At 41.0% G+C, this 18,373-nt stretch overlaps 1 protein-coding gene across 10 annotated transcripts in view; it reads left to right on the top strand.

Annotated features, from left to right (window-relative positions):
• Positions 1 to 18,373, top strand: part of ANKHD1 (ankyrin repeat and KH domain containing 1) — a 106,799-nt gene that overhangs the window by 1,956 nt on the left and 86,470 nt on the right. For all 10 annotated transcript variants that reach the window (XM_031607063.2, XM_031607064.2, XM_031607062.2 and 7 more), the window contains exon 2: positions 13,757 to 13,910. In XM_031607063.2, the coding sequence (XP_031462923.2) occupies positions 13,757 to 13,910 (154 nt within the window). The remainder of the gene's footprint in view (positions 1 to 13,756; positions 13,911 to 18,373) is intronic.

Below are 18,373 nucleotides of genomic sequence, written 5' to 3'. Positions count from 1 at the left end.
TCATAAGCATTCAATTGGTCTTGTGAGTAATAGCAAGCTTTAAGTCAGGAGGTTAGCACTGAAGAAAAGGTTTCACAGACAGCTGATAAATTAAAATCGTTTGTTTGAAAAACCTGAGAAGAGCATTTTTTTAAATATATCATCAAAATTAAGTTGAAGTTAAAGCACTTGGAGACTTCCAGAGTGCAGTTAGAGGAGTTGGGCCAATCTCTGAGACTGAACTTGCTTGGGGGATTCTTGGGTTTTGTGTCTCTGATTGTGGGGAGCAATGTGTAGGAGAAAAATGGATGGGAAAGATATGCCTTGCGCCTCTCTAGCCTTGGTAGGTTATGGAACATGGTTGTGAGGGCCAGAGGTGAATTTTCTGTTTTTTTCTGTGAGTGTGAGAACTCAAGAAGCACCTGTTGCCAATGTGCTGTGGGCTTTTTTGGGTTTTGACTTTTTGCCTTTTTTTGTCCTGGTTGTTTTGTTTTTGAACAAAGACAAGACAACTGAACTATTGGGATGGAACACTGCAGTTCTTGAGTAGCGCTGCTATGAAAACCCAGTGACTGTTTGGACTGTGGTCTCATGTCATGAGTCACTGATCTGGGTGTATGCCTTCAGCTGCTACCACTGTGTGAAATTAGTGGGAATGAGAAGGGAGAATGAAATAAATAATGGGAATGTTTGCCATGAGGCCCTAATATGTGCTCTTTTCTCTACTTTTGAAGCCATGAAAATCATGGTGCAGTGTTCTGTAGGCTGTGCTGTGTCTGTGCATCAGTATTTGGTTTTTGTTTCTTTGTCTGAGTGTAATATGCTAAAGTAATTAGATTTCATTAAAATGGCAGATGAAGTAGAAAAAAGTCATTAGAGAATTTCAGAAAGATGAACATAATGAAATTTTTACCTAGAGAAGGTAAAGAGCAATAATGTATTTTAGCTTAACTTTTCAGAAGATGTATTGTGTTTCTTACATTGGGTTTTCAGGTAGTTTTGGTGAGAGTGCTGTCCCACTTTTACAGGTGAAGCCAGTGAGGAGTGGGTGCTGTGTTTATCATGTGTTGCAAAATGGGGAGGAAGGATGGAGCTTTCTGGCGTTCCAGATCAGTGCCTGCTTGCGAGAGGCACCAGGCAGCTGCTTCAGCTGCTTGGGAAAGCAGAGGCTGGACTGGGTGCTGTGTGACTGAGTTGTGAGAGGTCTGTAAGGAGAAATTCAAATGGAGCATTTTCTAGAATTACCAGTTAAAATTATCACATGCAAACAGAAACACATGCAAGCTGAAGCATGCCTTTGGCCATGGAAAGAGGAGGCCAGGAGGCTTTCTGCTATTCCTGTGTAGAATAGAAGGGAAGCTGTGATTCTCTGGGTGCTTGGAGAGAATTTCAGTTGTGTTCTAAGCAGCAGAGTGGCTCTGGCCTCGGTGCTTGGGAAGCAGTTTGGGATTTGGATGCAGCTGGCTACTTGCTTGAAGTGAAATTTTGGTGCATCCTTGAGTGCATTCTTACCAGGCCTTGTGAGTTCTGCTGGCACTTAACAGTGGTGCCAAAGGCATGAGTGCAAAGCAGGCTCTGTGATACTGGTTGCAGAGCCTGTAGGTCAGGGTGAAGGCATGCTGTCAGGGCAGTGATTAATAGTGCACGTATGTGGAATCCATAGGGTCCTCAGTGGTGGAGGACTTCCGGCTGCAGGGTGTGCAGACTTTTACCAAACTCTGTCTTGGAAGAAGACTGGGCCATAGACATGTGAAGTTGAAGCAAGTGATAAATATGGCACTGTTAGTGCTTTCAAGATTGTGTGGTTTGCTGATCTGTTGTGAATCAAGTATAAGAAGCCAGCTGTGCTGCCAAATGTTCCGAAAGATCTCAGAGTTCTGTTCAGTACATAGCCTTTGGGGATGAGTGTGTAAGTGCAGCAAGTGCCCTGGTGTGCTCCTCAGGGCTCAGCTGCCCCATGGCATCCAGAGCTTACTGGCCCTCGGCTGCGGAGCCAGCACACATCTTGGGCTCTCTCTCCAGAGCAGGCCGCCTGCCTCCTCCAGCTTGCCTTACTTAAGCCTCTACCTATTGCATAAGCCTCTGGGGATATTTACACAAAGCGTAATTAAAAATCAGACATAACATACCTCCTACAATGGGCAGAATTATTAGTTGAATGGCACGCACTCCAGATTGGTTTAGTACTTGAGGATTTTGTCTGGGGCTTAAGTCATTTTTTCACAAATTCTAGGTATTTTAACTTCAAAAAGATTTTTTTGAGGGCATTCAAAATAAATACTTTGTTTTAAATTGGTAATGTGGAGAAGGACCTGATGGTCTTGATGGATGAAAAACTTGATATGAGCCAGCAGTGTGCCCTTGCGGCTCGGAAGGCAAATGGTATCCTGGGCTCCATCAAAAGAGGGATGGCCAGCAGGGACAGGGAGGTGATTGTTCCTCTCTACTCTGCTCTTGTGAGGCCCCATCTGGAGTACTGCATCCAAGTCTGGAGCCCCCAGTACAAAAAAGACAGGGAGCTGTTGGAGAGGGTCCAGAGGAGGGCCACAAAGATGATCAGGGGACTGGAGCACCTTCCCTACGAGGACAGGCTGAAGGAGCTGGGCTTGTTCAGCCTGGAGAAAAAAAGGCTGCGAGGTGACCTCATTGCAGCCTTTCAGTACCTAAAGGGAGCCTACAAAGAGGAGGGGAATCAACTCTTTGAAAGGGTGAGTGACAGCAGGACAAGGGGAAATGGTTTTAAGTTGAGGGAAGGGAGATTTAGGTTGGACATGGGGGAAATTCTTTACAGAGAGAGTGGTGAGGTACTGGAACAGGCTGCCCAGAGAGGTTGTGGATGCCTCGTCCCTGGAGGTGTTCAAGGCCAGATTGGATGGGGCCCTGGGCAGTCTGGTCTAGCATTAGATGGGAAGGTTGGTGGTCCTGCCTGTGGCAGGGGGGTTGGAGATTCATGATCCTTGAGGTCCCTTCCAACCCTGGCAATTCTGTGGTTTTCTGTGATTTTCAATGTAATCTATTAAAGTTATTGCTACGTCAGTGAGCCCTATTAACATGACATTGCTTAAATTGTCTAAACAATGCATCTCCGACTTGAGGTCAGTTGAATGCTTACAAATTTCAGATTTATTGTATTATTTAAAATAACAATAAATTTTAATTGTTATTAAAAAAAAAAGTAGCATTTTCTGAAGCATAAGGAATAGGAATTCAGAAAGTTGATGCAAATGAAGTTGAGCCAGGCAGAAAAGGCTTTCCTCTTTCCTCTGAAAATTTATCAGTTGGTATTTTTCAGAACAAAATGGAAAACCTTCTGAAATGATTAATTAATACATGGAGGGATAACAAGGTTAGATTTCTCAAAGTATTCAGAGGCTTCATAATGCTGATAGCCTTTTAGTAGTGTATTCACTCCTGCTCAGCCTGATCAGAATCACAGAATATCCTGAGTTTGAAGGGATCCCTAAGGATCATGGAGTCCAACTTCTGGCTCCATGCAGGAATGTGTGAAAACCAGACCACAGGAGAGTGTTGTCCAGATGCTTCTTGAACCCTACAAGTTCAGTGCTGTGTCTGCAGTCCTGGGGAGCCCACTCCATCCCCATTGTCTTCTAGTGCAGACCCTTCTCCAGATTTCCTGACCGTCCTCTATCACAGCCCTGTGTCAGTCCCTCGGGTGCTGGTTCTTGGGAAGTCCTGGTAGTTGTTGCAGTTACTTTAGCAGTCTGACCTGTGGTAGCCTGAACCAATCTGTTGACTTGTAGTTAATACTTCCTTTTCAATAATACTTAAAAATGAAATGATTTCTAACAATATTGCAGTATTCTGGTTTCCTTGCAATATTCTGGTTTCCCTGCAGTGCACCTTGACCCAGTTGACTACATGACCTAAGATAAATGTCAGCAATTCTTTTAATGATAGCTATAGAAAATAAACATGTGAAACACTACTATATAATTATAATTATGTAAATATGCAGTGCATCCCCTTGTGAAGACTTACCAAAACTTAGCAGAACGTCTGTATCTAGTTACATATTTGCACATGGGTATGAATTACTAGTTACTATTTGGTAACAGGGGAGAAAGGTCCATTTGGACATTAGTGAAAAACAAGACTACAGCTGACAAATCAGAAGACTTGAAGTGGGGCCACCCAGCTGCTCTCCCTTGAAATTGGCATTGGGATGCTCTCCTCGATCCTGTTCTCATCTCAAAAAATTCTGAGATAGAGCTGTGAGGGCAGCAGGATGCTGCTGCTGCAACACTGTCCTGTCTAGTGACGTTCAGTTAAAGAAAAGAGTAGGTGTGGAGGGAAGGGAAATAGGTGCTCCTTCTGCGCATGCATATGGCCTGACCTTTACGCCTAGGAGCAGCTACATTACTGGCTTGGCATGTTTGGTGAGGGAGTTCAGAACTGGATTTGAGCCCCTGCAGGTGAGAAGGCTGTGTGGCTTTGATCTTAGTAGGTCATTTTGAGTTCTTGTAACATATGTGAAGATGCTTCACATTAGGCTGTTGTTGGAAGGGAGCAGAAGTGACTCTCCATTTGAAACTGAGGAAAGTCTGACAGGCAAATAAGGCAACTTTCCTAGGCTCATTTCTAAATCATAACTTCATGAAGCAGGTAAAATAACTTCATATGTTTGGGGACTATTTGCAGAACTCAGTATGTAAGTTGAGTTCCAAAGCTGAAGCTTTAGTAACCTGCTTCATTTTTGCTTGTGTGGATCCTTGTGGATGGGTGGATAACAGCTCAAGTGCACTGATGCAGATGCTGTCTGAAGTCCTTTTTAAAGCTTAGCCTCCTAGCTGAGATGTCTGCTACCATAACTTGAACAAAACAGCGATTTCTGAACTGTTATGTGAATTTAGAAATTTTTTTGAAAAGTTTTGGCTTGAAGGGCTATTTTTTAATGGAAACTTTTTCATTGATACCTCATGACCATGGTCTTCTGTGATTAAAGATTAGTTTAACTTCTAAATGATAAAAATACTGTTTTCTATAGCCATGGTATAATACTACGCTGCCTCTGAATTAGAGGAGAGTAGTGGATAGAGGTGAATTAATATTTGGATTTATAGATTCATTTTGTTAGAGTAGCATGCTTGTCTGAGCTATAACCTTTTGGTGCATATCAGTAATAGATAGCTCTTTGTTCTGTGTTTTTTTTTTTTCCCTCTGGTGACTAGCTCTCCCTATTTGTTGTGGAGGTTTCGTTTTGGGTATAGTCAGAGGGATGCTGAGCAAGTGAATTCTATGGAAGAAATGTACCATATTGGAGGATATTGTCTTCCTTTTACTCTTGCACCTCATTACTTAATGTTAGTTGAGAAAGTATTGATTTTTTTGAGTTCTTAGGGATATTTTCAATAGAAATATTCAAAAACTTCCTCATTTTTATTGCAGCGTTCTGCATCTTCTGTTCAGATGTGTATAGAAAGCATTATTATAAAAAATGAAATAAAAGGATTGGTCCTGTACTGAATCCTCCCTCTCTGAATTGCTTTTCATGGACTGAGACTGCTTATTTTTTGTCCTTCTCTTTTAGGAGGGAGTTATGCAGCTTGCTTTTCAAACTTCTTTTTATCTTCAGCTCTTCCAGAGCACCCCTACCCTGCAGCACTGCCCTACACTGGGTGACATTGCCCACGGTTGAGTTACTGCGTTGTGTCTGTTGGAGGAGTAGGTGGGAATGAACACGGGTGGCTGGCTGTTCCCACCAGGAGGGATTTGGAAAGTTACTAAGCTGTGCCAGTCTACAGGAGAGGTGATTCACTGTTTGTCAAGTAAAAATTGATGTTTTACTGTATGATGAATTGTGTGCCAGCTAAAAAGTCCCTCTGAATTTTCCTGGGTGATTTTTTTTCTTTTTTCTCTAGGTACTAAGCTTCAACCAGACCCATGAGTTATTCTCATTTGCCTTCAGTAAAACAGAGGGATTACTGATTAACTAAGAGTTTCCTCCAGGAAAATCCCTAACCGTGTTGAACTCTTCCCTTTTCAAATTAATGAATAAAATAATGATCTTACATGGCTAGGAGGTGGTAAATCCACTGTTTGATCCAAGTGGAAGGAGAAGATGAGCTGCTGGGGCTGAGCAGTCTGTCTGATATCATGGCATCCTCAGAGCTCACTGCTCTGTGTGTGTGCGCTTTCGGTGTGACAAGATAGCGTGGGGAAAAGGTATCCATGAAATGGCCACTTAACATCTTGGAATTGTAAGTTTAAGGTCACTACTATATATGGACTGCACACGCTTTACTTATTTTTCTGAAATAGTTACATTTCAAAGCACTTTTACTGTTGCCTGTAGTGTTTTCAGTGGAGTGTGGGATCTGTGCTGTGTTGTTTAGTATGCTGGGTGTTTTAAATGACTCTCTGATGGGTGGGTAGTTACATGATGGTTTTTGCTGGTTTTGCAGCAGTATAGCACCCGCAAACTCATTAATAAAGGCCTTGGAAAATGTCTGCTGCTAGCTTCAGCTCTGAGAATGGAGGAAAGGCCAGTGTGAATTTCATTTTGGTATGAGCCTGTAGGAAACTTAACATTTAGTTATTTTAAATGTTGAGACTCCTCTCTGCCTGAAAGATTGATGTGGGAATAGATTATCAAATTATTAGACCAGGGTGTATTCATGGGATTCGTACGTATGATTTTGAGTGCTGGATCACTGTGCCCCTCTGGAGTGATGGTAGACTTGGAAAAGTCATCTACGCTTTAATTAAGCTTGTGTGTTGATATATGTGAGATGTTTTTTGAAGAGATGGCTCAGAACGCTTGCTGTCTCAATGGGTGTGAGCTTTTGCATCAGAATCATAGAATCACATAAAAAAAAATTGAATTTGTTTCCCTCACTTGATTCAATTCCAGACACTAAAACACTTCAGCAAGGAAGCCCTGGCTATGCTGAAACCAGAAACCTGTGTTAGATTGTAGTCAATCAGAATATTGAGTTACACTTGTTGTTTCTTGGGCTGAGATGTGGGGAAAGAAGAGGGGCTGTTTCTATTTTTTTCTAATAGGTGCTTATCTGTAGATAAAATTGAACACTGAAAACATGACTTAGAGTGGGTTGAAACATGAAAATGAGTAGTGCTTAGTATAAGTTCTCATTTCAGATAGTAAGATCTGCTTGTCTCCATTTGGTCTTTGGTATGAAGACTGGTACGTGTCATTAACAGGCTCTTGGTTTAGTGTGAATTTTGAATGGCTGTTGGTTTCAGTTCTGTAAATGGCAACTCCTAATTGCAAAAGGAGATTCTTCTGTGAATTAGGAAGACATTCATAATTCTGTTTCTTTTTAACAGACATTGACTATATGGTTGCTTTTTTTTTTTTTTGAAGTGACTGAAAAGAGCAGCATTTTCTGTAATAAAATTCTTTTAACATTCCTGATTGCCTGCCTTGTACCAAGAGGATGCAACCATGGAACTGTGGCTATAGCTGTATGTTGGGTCAGCTGTTTTAATAAAAATGAATTGCAGATTTCTTGTTTGTGGGCAGCTTTGTCCAGAGGCTGACAGATGATATGTGATATAGTGTAGTCTGTAGTATCTAAAGCTACTTAAATTGGCATGGTGTAAGCTAGTGCCTGTAGATTGCTTAAGAGAGAGATTGGGTAAGCGGTTAAATTTGCCTGAATCTTTTGACAGACACTTGATTGTGAATCCTCTTTTGCATTTTCTATCAGTATTAACACAAGGAAATGGAAACCCTAAGATGATTAATCTCTGGCATGGGAGAGTAGTCCCACGCAACCTTAACTTTTATTTATTCCTTTATCTGCATGTTTTAGATATTAGCTGAATCTGTGAGAATTGCCTAGTTCCTTGGGGTGCTGGACTTGAGGTCCTTGGCTAGAACTGACTTGCTGGAGGGGAGCTGCTTAGGGGTGTTGGGTCTGCCGTGCTCTGGAGCACCTCAGGCCTCCTCTGTGGCCACAGTGAATGCCGACTTCATTTGGTATGTGTCAGCACTAGACTGCGCCACACAGTTTTATGTGCAAATGTCTGACTTCAGGACCAGGACTTTGTGACTGATGTGGTAGCATTGTGTCCACCCTCTTGTTACCTTTGTAGCAGCATTTGCAAAACGAATTGCTATTTTGAAATAAGATTAGGGCCCAGCTCTCATAGCTGCTTGTGTCATTATTGAATAACTGCTGAATATATATTGGAATAGAGGCTGTCTTTCAGATAATCCAGATGTAGTTTAGTCAACTTTCTATTGTAGTTGGAGCTAAATGGATTTGAGCCATCTGATTTGCTGTCAGCAAAAGCAACTCTTTGCAGAGCTCAGGTGGTGTGCGGGTATTAACAGCTCCCCTGAAATTTGGGGTCAGACAGTTACAAGGGTTGTAGCCTCAGGAAGAGCTAACATGATTTGGTGGCTTGCTCTTCCCAAAAGGGAGATGTTCCAACTCCTAAAACACTGCCTTTGTAAGCTGGAAATTCAGTAGAGTGGTAGAAAACTATCAGCTCCCTTTTTCCCTCCTGAGTTTTCTGCCATTTCAGTGTTAATTCATCTCATGAGGATGTGTTTGATATCTGCTCACTTATCATAGAATGAGCAGTGACTGGAAATGATGCTTCAGCCACACTGGGCATCCTCTGCTGATGTGGTGTTATCTTCAAGTACGTGGTAACTGCTGAGTGCTGGCAGTAGCCCTAGTAAGGACGAGATCCAGAACTGGAAGATGTGTGGTGATTAATAGATTTTAGTGACTTAAATTTTCTTGAGCTGTTTTAAATTGAAGAAACAGCCTTCAGAACTTACAGTTCAAACCTTAACAGAGATGGTGTATCTCCGTTGTTATGGCTGAGTTGTAATTTACGTTGTTTAAATGATGTACTGACTCTGAAGTGTTCTTTCCCTTAGCTTTGAAGTGCCAAGGGAAGGTAGCATACTGAGGCCCCTGGGAAGTTTTGTGGTCTGTGTTCCTGTATGCTTTTCTGTCTTTTAACCCTTGTCTCAAGAATGAAATAATAGTGCCAAGATCATACCTCAATCTGGGTGTAAGAATATTTGACTGATATTGTTGAGTTTTGAGGGATTGGTGTTGAGAAGTACTGCTTTATAGCAGAGCTGAGTGAGGCCTGGTACTGTGTGAGGTCTGCCCCAGGACCAGGAATGAGGCTCCCAGTGCCAGCCTTGCACTTTGCAGTCTCCTTGGGCTGATTGTTTTCAGTAATTTTGAAGCTGACATTCTTTAAATGTGGAATTCAAAGGTGTTTTATGTCAAATTTGAAATACAAACTAATTCACTAATGTTGTGGCATCTGCTGTCTTACCAGTACTCCCAGGGTCTTTAAGTAGGAATGATGATAATGTAGTAGTCAGACACTGGCATTCAGTGCAATAAAGAACATGGCAGTGTAAATGGAGGGGTAGGGTTTATTAAACAAAACCACAGTATATTCCTAGTTTGATTCAAGTACAGTGCTGTACGTCTTAATTATGGAATGAAAATAGTTTAAATGTAGGTGGTCTATTTCCACTTCGTAACTGTGAACTTTCAGCCTGAGATGCAGGCTTTCCAAAATAAGCTGGATCCCTGTGTACGTCAAGATATATTTGAGTCACATCCAAATGGAATTGGTATAGAAATAACTAGGAAGGGTAACCCAATTCAGAAACTGGGTAGTAGTTTATTGGCATTGTGATGTTGCTTGAGGGTCTGCAGCCCTGTGGGTGCTCCAGGTGCAAGGCATGGAGGCCTGGCTCCATAGAGGTACTCATTGCTCACTGCGCATCTAGGAAACTCAAGTTCTGGGAAGTGATTTCCTAGCAGCTTTGTCCTACCTATTGACTCTCTTTGTCAAGATGCGCTTCCAGAAGCAGTGGTTTGGCATTCAGGAAAGCAGGAGATGGAGTGAACAGTCCTTGTGGCTGCCCTTGTGTGCCGGAGAAGGGATGGTGTGGGTGTGGCCACAGTGGGAGGCATTCCCATTACCAGTCTGTCCTGTCAGGGGCAAGCTGGTGGGAGCAGTCCAAGCTATTCTGGGAAAATACTGCTTTTGTCAGTAACTTGCAGCAACAACAAAAAAATAAATAAATTCAATGCAACACCAAAAAGATTAGTTCAGACTTGAAAACAGAAGTGTGCTCCTAACCTTATATGCCTTTGCCAATCTTAGAAGAATGGCTAATGTTATTTTTGATGTTAGCACTTGCTAAGTTGCCTTTACATACCCCTGACCTGGGGTAAACTCACTCGCAGTATTAACGTATAAATACTGTTGGAGCTGAGTCCAGCTAGCTGTGAATGTGGCTGGGGGGGGGAGGACCCCGGGGTGTAACTGGATCTGCAGAGCTGAGGGATTGCTGCAGCCTTTGGCAGGATGTCAGACAAGCCTTTCGTTCTCCTGGGTGAGGTGCAGTGCTGCAGTGGTGCTCAGGTCCCACACAGTGTGTTGGGAGTGGTATTGGGAATCGTTCCTGCTCATAATTAGTTTGGGAATTGGAGTGATGTCTTGAGCACATGTATTCCTGATGAGCCTTACCAAGTAAGATGCTTATCAACTGCAACTTGCAAAGTAATCTAAAAACAGCACAGTGACCAGTGACTCTTTCATTTTGCTACAGATCTGTTTAGGGCAGAGTAACTAAATTTGCAACATGAGCACTGTATTAAAGTGAAATCTATCTGGTTATGGGTGGGTTTTTTTTTTTTTTTGGTAATGTATTTGATATTGTTTTGTTGTTATGTGAACAGGTTGCTTTCATTCACAAGTGGCATCTTGTTGATGAGGGCATTTCTTACTCTGCTGTTAGTGAGAAGATATTCACTCCCTGTTTGTGTGAGAGACTAGAGAGACTACAGCTGCAGAAAAGTCAGATGCATTGAAACTTCTGAAAGATTGGCAGTGACATGAATGCTTTAACGTGTCGTGTGGAATTTCTCTTTTCAGACTCAAGTTATGTTTGTATTCTGGATATGTTACTAAACACTAAAAAAAAATCAGAACAAAAGCTAACAGTTGATGCTGGTATGTGCTTTGCCTAGGGTGCTATCAGGCTGTGCAGAGGCTGAAGGGTAAGCATGTCAGAAGGCAGTCTAAAAGTTTCTGGAGTATTTGTTGTTCTGATGTGTGGTCATATTTTCACACCTCTTGGTACATTTTCAAAAGGGGTGGGAGTTGCTGTTATGTTCAGCAGTATAATTGGAAAAGGGGAAAAAAACCAAAATGCAGTGCAGTACAGCTGCTTGTATGGACTTCTCTGCTATGTACAATGGGCAGCCACTTGTATACATGGTGGTATTTTTCTACCTGTCAGTAGGTCGTGTGTGTTGTGGCAGCAGGAATAATATTTCTGGTGTATTGAGGAAGCAGAGTTCCCTGTGTAGTCTTAGGGGAGAATAATGAAATACCTTGAAGTGCTCCTGTAGATAATTGTCAATTTTTCCCCAAGGTATCTTTGTTTCAGACCTTATTCCAGGAGGGAGTCCTTACATGGGCCAGATGAACATAATACACATGTGAATTCTACAGAGGGGAGTTTTAGTGCAGGGATACATGTCATGAACCAGCAGTGTGCATATGCAGCCCAGAAGGCCAGTGGTATCCTGGTTTCCATCAGCAGGGGGGTGGCAGCAAGGAGAGGGACAGGATTGTCTAAGTGTGGGATCCCCAGCGCAGGAAAGATATGGAGCTGTTGGAGAGAGTGGAGGAGGGCCACGAGGAAGATCTAGGGGCTGGAGCACCTCTTCTAGAAAGACAGACTGAAGGAACTGGCCTTGTTCAGCCTGGAAAAGAGAAGGTTACAGGGAGGCCTTGTTGCAGCCTTCCAATATTTTAAGTGAGCTTAGAAATGTGAGGGAAAACCAATTTTTATGTGGATAGATAATGATAGGACAAGGGGAAATGGTTTTAAACTAAAGGAAGGGATGTTTAGGTTAGATGTCAAGGGAAGGATTTTAACTGAGAGGGTGCTGAGGTGTTGGAACAGGTTGCTCAGAGAGGTTGTGGATGCCCTGTCCTTGGAAGAGTTTAAGGCCAGGATGGATGGGGTCTTGGGTAATCTGATCTAGCACCCAGTGTAGTGGCTGGCAACCCTGCCTGTGGCAGGAGGGCTGGAACCCAATGACTCTTGGAGATCCCTTCCAACCCAAGCCATTCTGTGGTTTCTATGATTTCATTTTATGATTTTTATGATTTTTGCTGTGTATTGTAAGTAGATCTTCTTGCTTTGCAGTAAAAATGTTTATCACTGGTTCAGGTCATTAATTTTCTGCTTTTCTCCCCTCTTGGCTCTTACTTAACACTGACCATTCTCTTTGTTTTAAGACTTTTGTGTCTTGTCTGGGATTAATTTAGGAGTCTTGCTGCTTAAAGCTGTAAGTCACAGCCTGTCTGACCTTTAATGTTTGTGTGTGGGCATACAAGATACAGTACCTGTAAGTTAAGCAACATCGTGCAGATGTGGTACTAACAATCTGTATTCCTGGAATCTACTTCACCACCTCCTTCGGTGAATACAATGCTCATTGTATTCATATGTGAACATCGAATTGCACTGGGCACCTGATGAGTGGGGATAATGTTACGGGACATTTACATATTAACAAAGGAGAGACATTAACTCAGGTGATCTTCAATAGCAGTGTTATACTAACTTTCCAGACTCATGAACACCCTTCATGCAATGGGGCATTTTACTGAGCTTGTTGTTGGGCCTGATTTGATTTTTGAAGCATGAACTATACGTTTTCTGAAGCGTTGTGTGATAGTACTGAATGTGATGGTTGCTTACTGCTGATATGAAAGAGATAGTGGAAAGAATTAGGGGAAAACGGAGGAAGGAGGATGGATTGGGATGCGAAGTGAGAAAGAACAGCAGCATGTATCTCTCATTTCTGATGGATACTGAAGGCACCAATAGCGTTGAATAGATAATTATGGAATAATGTCCCTGTTTTTGTTTAAAAATATTGCTGAAAAAGGAGGAGTTTTGTCTGCACTTGAGACAGATTCTGAAATGTAGTTCTGTTCTCATTAGAGTATGAGTCAGGTATCCTCCTTGTTTACGCTGGCAAGCTGTCCTAAAGCTACATTGTGTTATGTTGAGTAATTCCATGAGCTTGTGTTTTGAGATCACGTGAACCAGTAGTGGGACAGCATTATTGCTGCTTCGTTGTAGTACCTGCTTGCTTAATTGTTCTATGTATCTGATCTGGTCTAGGAAACACTGATGATTGGGGTAATATTAAGTGCCAGTGTGGAAACAATTGTTCTGGTTTGAATTGTCATTGACTATCTTGTTTCTACTCAAAGAAAATCCTTGTGCTACGTTGGTTGAAATAATATCATAGAGGGGAACTGAAAGGTATTTTGGGAAATCATTGGGTCCATCCCTGACTTTCAGAAAGGTTCTGCTGTACTGAAGTCATTACTGGTGGCTGTTTTCTGTAATAACAAAGTGCATTTCTGCTGACAAAGGTGCCACAGCTCCTTGTGGCAGTCTTTTCTGGTGGTTAACTGTGCAAACATCCATAACATTTATTTTCAGTATTTAATCGGAGTTAGTCTTGCTGTAGTTTCAGCTCTTGTCAGTTATTATTTTTAGGATAAGCTGTTTTTCATGCAGAGTTCTTTATTTTAGCACTTCATCTACCTCTCTAGTAAGTTGACCAGATAACTTCTAAGGTTCTATCTAATAATTTGTACACTTAAGTATTATGATATTACAGTTAAATTTCTTTATATATTTTGTAATTTCTAGATTTGTTATAAAATGTGAAAAATGGTAAAACTGTTTATCTAACTTGTCAAACAGGTTGAATCATTTATTTTGGACCAAGAAGATCTTGATAACCCTGTACTTAAAACCACATCAGAGTTGTTCTTATCGAGTGCTGCAGAAGGTGCGGACTTGAGAGCTGTGGATCCAGAAACACAAGCAAGACTAGAAGCCTTACTGGAGGCAGCAGGTACTTTATTTGTGTATTATTTTACTTTTTTTCTGAGACTAATTTGCACACAGGCCTGGCAACCTGTACATTTTGACCCTAGTGAAGTCCAGAAATTTACTGTGATGATGTGAAGCTGAGCATAACAATGAGCTCATAATTCTTACAGGTGCTGAAGGTTTCTTGGTTCACTGTTTCTGTATGCATAAGGCTAGAAAGGTTCATTTGAAGTGCTATTTCACTGACCAGGTGTCATTACATGTGTACCAGAGGGAGGGTTACGGAGGAGAGAAGGGTAGGAAACAGACTTGCTAAAAACAGTATTTTTCTTTGTGCTGCTTTGTTCAATATATAACTATTAACAAATTACTCCAGAAATTTAGGGATGAAATAGAAGTTACTGTTTGAGTTTCACAAAAATCTGTTTTGATTCTCTAGGTTTGTGATATGGATTTTGAAAAATACAGACTTAATGTTCCTGTTACAGAAACAGATTAGATAAAAACAGTGCTGCTTACTTACGTTTGTTTCTTCTATGGTAGAGCTTGATTAATGAAGTCTTTCCAAATCTTATGTCACAGATATTTACAGTGAAATTGGAAATGACTTGTCTTTCAAAAACTGAAGGACAAAAAGTTGTAGAAACGCTGCTTTGAAACAAATCCCATTTGATTGTTATGCATATATATTCAGAATATTTTGACCAGCCTTAGGAAATAGATAAAGTAGTATTTATTTGCAAGTGTTTAGGCGTAAAGCTATCTACAGTCTTAAAAAACTTCAGGATGAGGAAACAAAGGGAGCAAGGGATTTGCTTTGCATTTTGAATGTAAAAAAATATATATTTATATACCTTTTTGTCAGCAGAAAATTGCAGCACCTTAATTAAAGGTGGACCTCTAAAATTAATCAAACTGGGTGTAACTGTTGTGGCTCAAACTTTGCTTTGCAGGGAAGATAGAATATATCTGGGATTTTCTGCACACTCAAGAATATTTGTGTAATGGATCCTTTTTTTCATTTAATGAAAATCAGTCGCAGTTCTTCTCAAGTTCCTCTCAGGTACCTGATGGCTGATGTGTCCTAAAACCTACTGCTAGCTTTATAAATTGTCAATGGCTAGTGTTGTAAGCACATACATCAACTACCCTCACCTCTTACTCTAAGGTTACATCTAAGTTTGCAGTGTTAAAAAGGATTTCACATTTTTTGATATACATGCGTGTATATATATATATATATAGAATGTATCACTGCTTTTTATTATGTCTGTGAGACTGCTTCCTTTAAGTTTCTAGATAGCAGTTTGCTGCTTGTCTACAGGATTAGATGATTCATTTTTAATCCAAGAGTCCATGCTTTGATTTCCTATACTACTCAGAGATGTAGACAGTGGACAGAACAGAAAAGTAAACTTGTCAGAGGGCTTTTTGTGGGCTCCATCTCCTTCTCAAATAGACAGGACAAAATTCATGCCAGTTGATCAGTTGATGAGTGTGTGAGGTTGAAAGACCTAAAGCACTCATGAAGAAATCCACCAATTAAGCATTTCTTGTCTGTACCACTGTGAATTTGAACACTGAAAATATCTGAACACTAAAAATATTGAAAGAAAACACTGAGGGCCTAGTAGCTTATTGATAAAAGCTGTACAGTGAAGGTGACTAGAAAATAAGCTTGTGCTTCTGGGAAATGTTTTAGATGTTTTTGCAGGGGTTTGCACTCATCTGAGTAATTTGGCTGAAAATACCCTTCCAAGCCTTAAGTAAGGTGTTTAGGCACAACAAACCAAACAGCTTACTGCTGTGGTTTTGTTTTGCTATTTGACAGTAAAGGCAATTTCTCTTGTCACTTTAGTGACATTTTAGTCATATTTTATTTTCCTACAGTAAGTATAGCTCATTTAAAAAAAAATATATAAAAAGTGACAGCACTGCTGCTGGAACAGGTAGTTTAGTTTCAGTTTGTCTGATGTTGTTTCCAAGATCCTTGGCCTTCATTGCTGTGATTCCTCTCTCCTGTGTGAAGCTTGATCCTAACTTGCAACAGGGAGAACAGGTGGTCATGCATACGATGTCTCAGATTTGAGTGTTTTTCAGATGCATGGTTCATGGCTGTGGCCTTAGGATCTTAAGTTTTGACTTGCAAAACTAGTTCTGCTTATTCTTCCAGAATTCCTTAATGCACAGATAACATGTGAATGTTGGTTGTTGTTAACTCTGGGAACTAAGTAGCAACTGCAGCCAGACAAAATATTCTTTTTTAAGTCACTTACACAGGAGTTTGGTTTTTTTCCGCCAACCATTCCATGCTTCTTACTACAACCTGTGTGTGGTTTTTGTAGCTGTTTTGATTTGAGATCTGATTAGCCTGTGTATGGAGATGTAGAGGTCTTATTTGGTTGAACTGCCTAAAAGTGTTTCTATATATTGTATTTAGCTATCCTAATAGCTTAGTTTTTCTTCAGTTTCTCTTTTCAAGGTGACTTAACTTCTGAAAAGCATAATATTTTGTGTGGCAACAGCTTTAACTACAGTTTGTAGTGTGAGGGCTATGTTTAATTCCCCTTTGTTAAAACAAAGCAGCAAATGCACACACACACACACACACTAATGCATGCAGGCAAACAGCAGTTCCTTACATTTGCTAGGGCCTCCAAAAATCTGATTATTAGCTTCAATTTCAACAATGAAGCTTCCTTTTGTAATCTGCTTGAGCAAAGCATAGGCACTTTGTTAATGAAAATCCATCTGTAAAGAAAAATGTTCGAGATACAAACTCGATGCGCTAACTTTAAATTCTGAATTCTGAGAGAGACCTTACTGTTCTAAAGTTATATGTTTGTTTTCATTTTTGGGAAAAGCAACTGAATCCAGTTGTTCGGGAAGCTCTTCTAAATAAGCCAGGGGTTCTGAGTGTATACAGTTCTGACTGTTAGTAGCAAGGAAGGATTTATAGCTAGAGTGAACCTATGGAAAGAGATCAGTGTTTGGAGATGTTTCAGTTTTTAGACTGTTATTAAATTGATTCTTTGTATTCTGATGTTGGATTCATGTTCTGAAACATTCAGCTCCATTGCTGAACATTAGGGCAATGTTGATCTCTTAAAATAATATTTCAGCTCTAAAAAATAATGCTTCTTTTGTGGACTGTCAGTGAGGTTGCATATTAAATTTCTTTTTTTAGAGATGATAGTTGGCAGCTGGGTGATGAAAGCTCTTTGTGCTGTGAATGAATGGGTTTTAACGTTGGTGCAGGAGTCCTTTACCCTTTTTAATCCATTCTGGTGCCTTAGAAGGAACAGAGCTCCTGCTTTTGGTGGATTCCTCAGTGGTCCCTAGCCGTGTTTTCTTAGCAGGGCAAACTAATCCCCAAAATAAGAGCTGGGGAATATTTGGCAGATAAAAGCTGGTTTGTGTTCTGATCCCTCCTTTCGTAGGTATCAGGAATGGAAAATGGCTTGCTTATGTAGTGCAGTGCTCTCAAGAAGTGTACAAGTTTGTCCTTAAAGAGAAGGATACTGGTTGAGTAGAAGTCCTGGTTGCCTATTTGCTGTATCCTGCGCCTGAAACATGGAGTACCATGGGAAGTTTTAAACCATCAAAATGCCAATCCCTGCAGTTGAAGTACTCCATTTATAGTGTTTCAGTATGGCATTGCTGAGCTTTTTGGTAAGCAACATAGAATGCTCCTGAACAGTTTAATAACTTGAGTAACATGTTCCCTATTGTTCTGAATTTATTCAAAAAAGAGATACAGAAGAAAGTGGTAAATATATATATATATATATATATATTTTCCTAGTGTTAGAGTGCTTTCTATTCCTGAGAGTTATCAGAACTCAACTAGTTGTATTCAAGGAGACAAAACTAACTGCCCCTTGCCATCTTGTTGTTTAGTTGGCACATACTCTTCATACCGGGGTGGCTCTAGGGTCCTGGCTGCAGGTACACTGGCACTTCTGATGTAGACTTGTGAGTACAGGTTTGCTCAGGGCTTGTAATAGGCTTGTGTTGGAAAATGGCTTGTTCCAAAGGCGGCCATGAAGGTGATGGAAATGTCTCTCTGTGGAGAAAGACTGAGGGAGCTGGACTTGTTCAGCCTCAAGAAGAGGAGACTCTGGGGCGACCTTTTTGCGGCCTTCCAGTACCTGCGGGGAGCTTATAATCAGGATGGAGAAAGACTTTTCACATGGGCAGGCAGTGATACAACAGGAGAGAATGGTTTCGATCTCAAAGGTGGAGATTTAACTTAGAAGGTAGGAATTGGCTGTGGTGTTCCATCCCTGGAGATGCCCCAGGCCATGGATGGGCCTGGGCAACCTAAGCTGGGGAGGGAATAGACAACCCATGGCAGGGGTGGGGTCTGGGGGCTCTAAGGACTCTTCCAACCCAAATATTCTGTGATTTCATGATTGACTTCTTCAGAAATCCTACTATTAGTTACAGGGACAATTGTGAGGAAGATCAGAGTCATTTGGAGAG

The sequence above is a fragment of the Phasianus colchicus genome, chromosome 15 (genome assembly GCF_987193195.1).
Source record: "Phasianus colchicus chromosome 15, bPhaCol1.hap1.1, whole genome shotgun sequence".
Classification (NCBI taxonomy): Eukaryota; Metazoa; Chordata; class Aves; order Galliformes; family Phasianidae; genus Phasianus; species Phasianus colchicus.
Note: the sequence above shows the minus strand (reverse complement) of the source record. Positions and strands in the feature narration are given on the sequence as shown.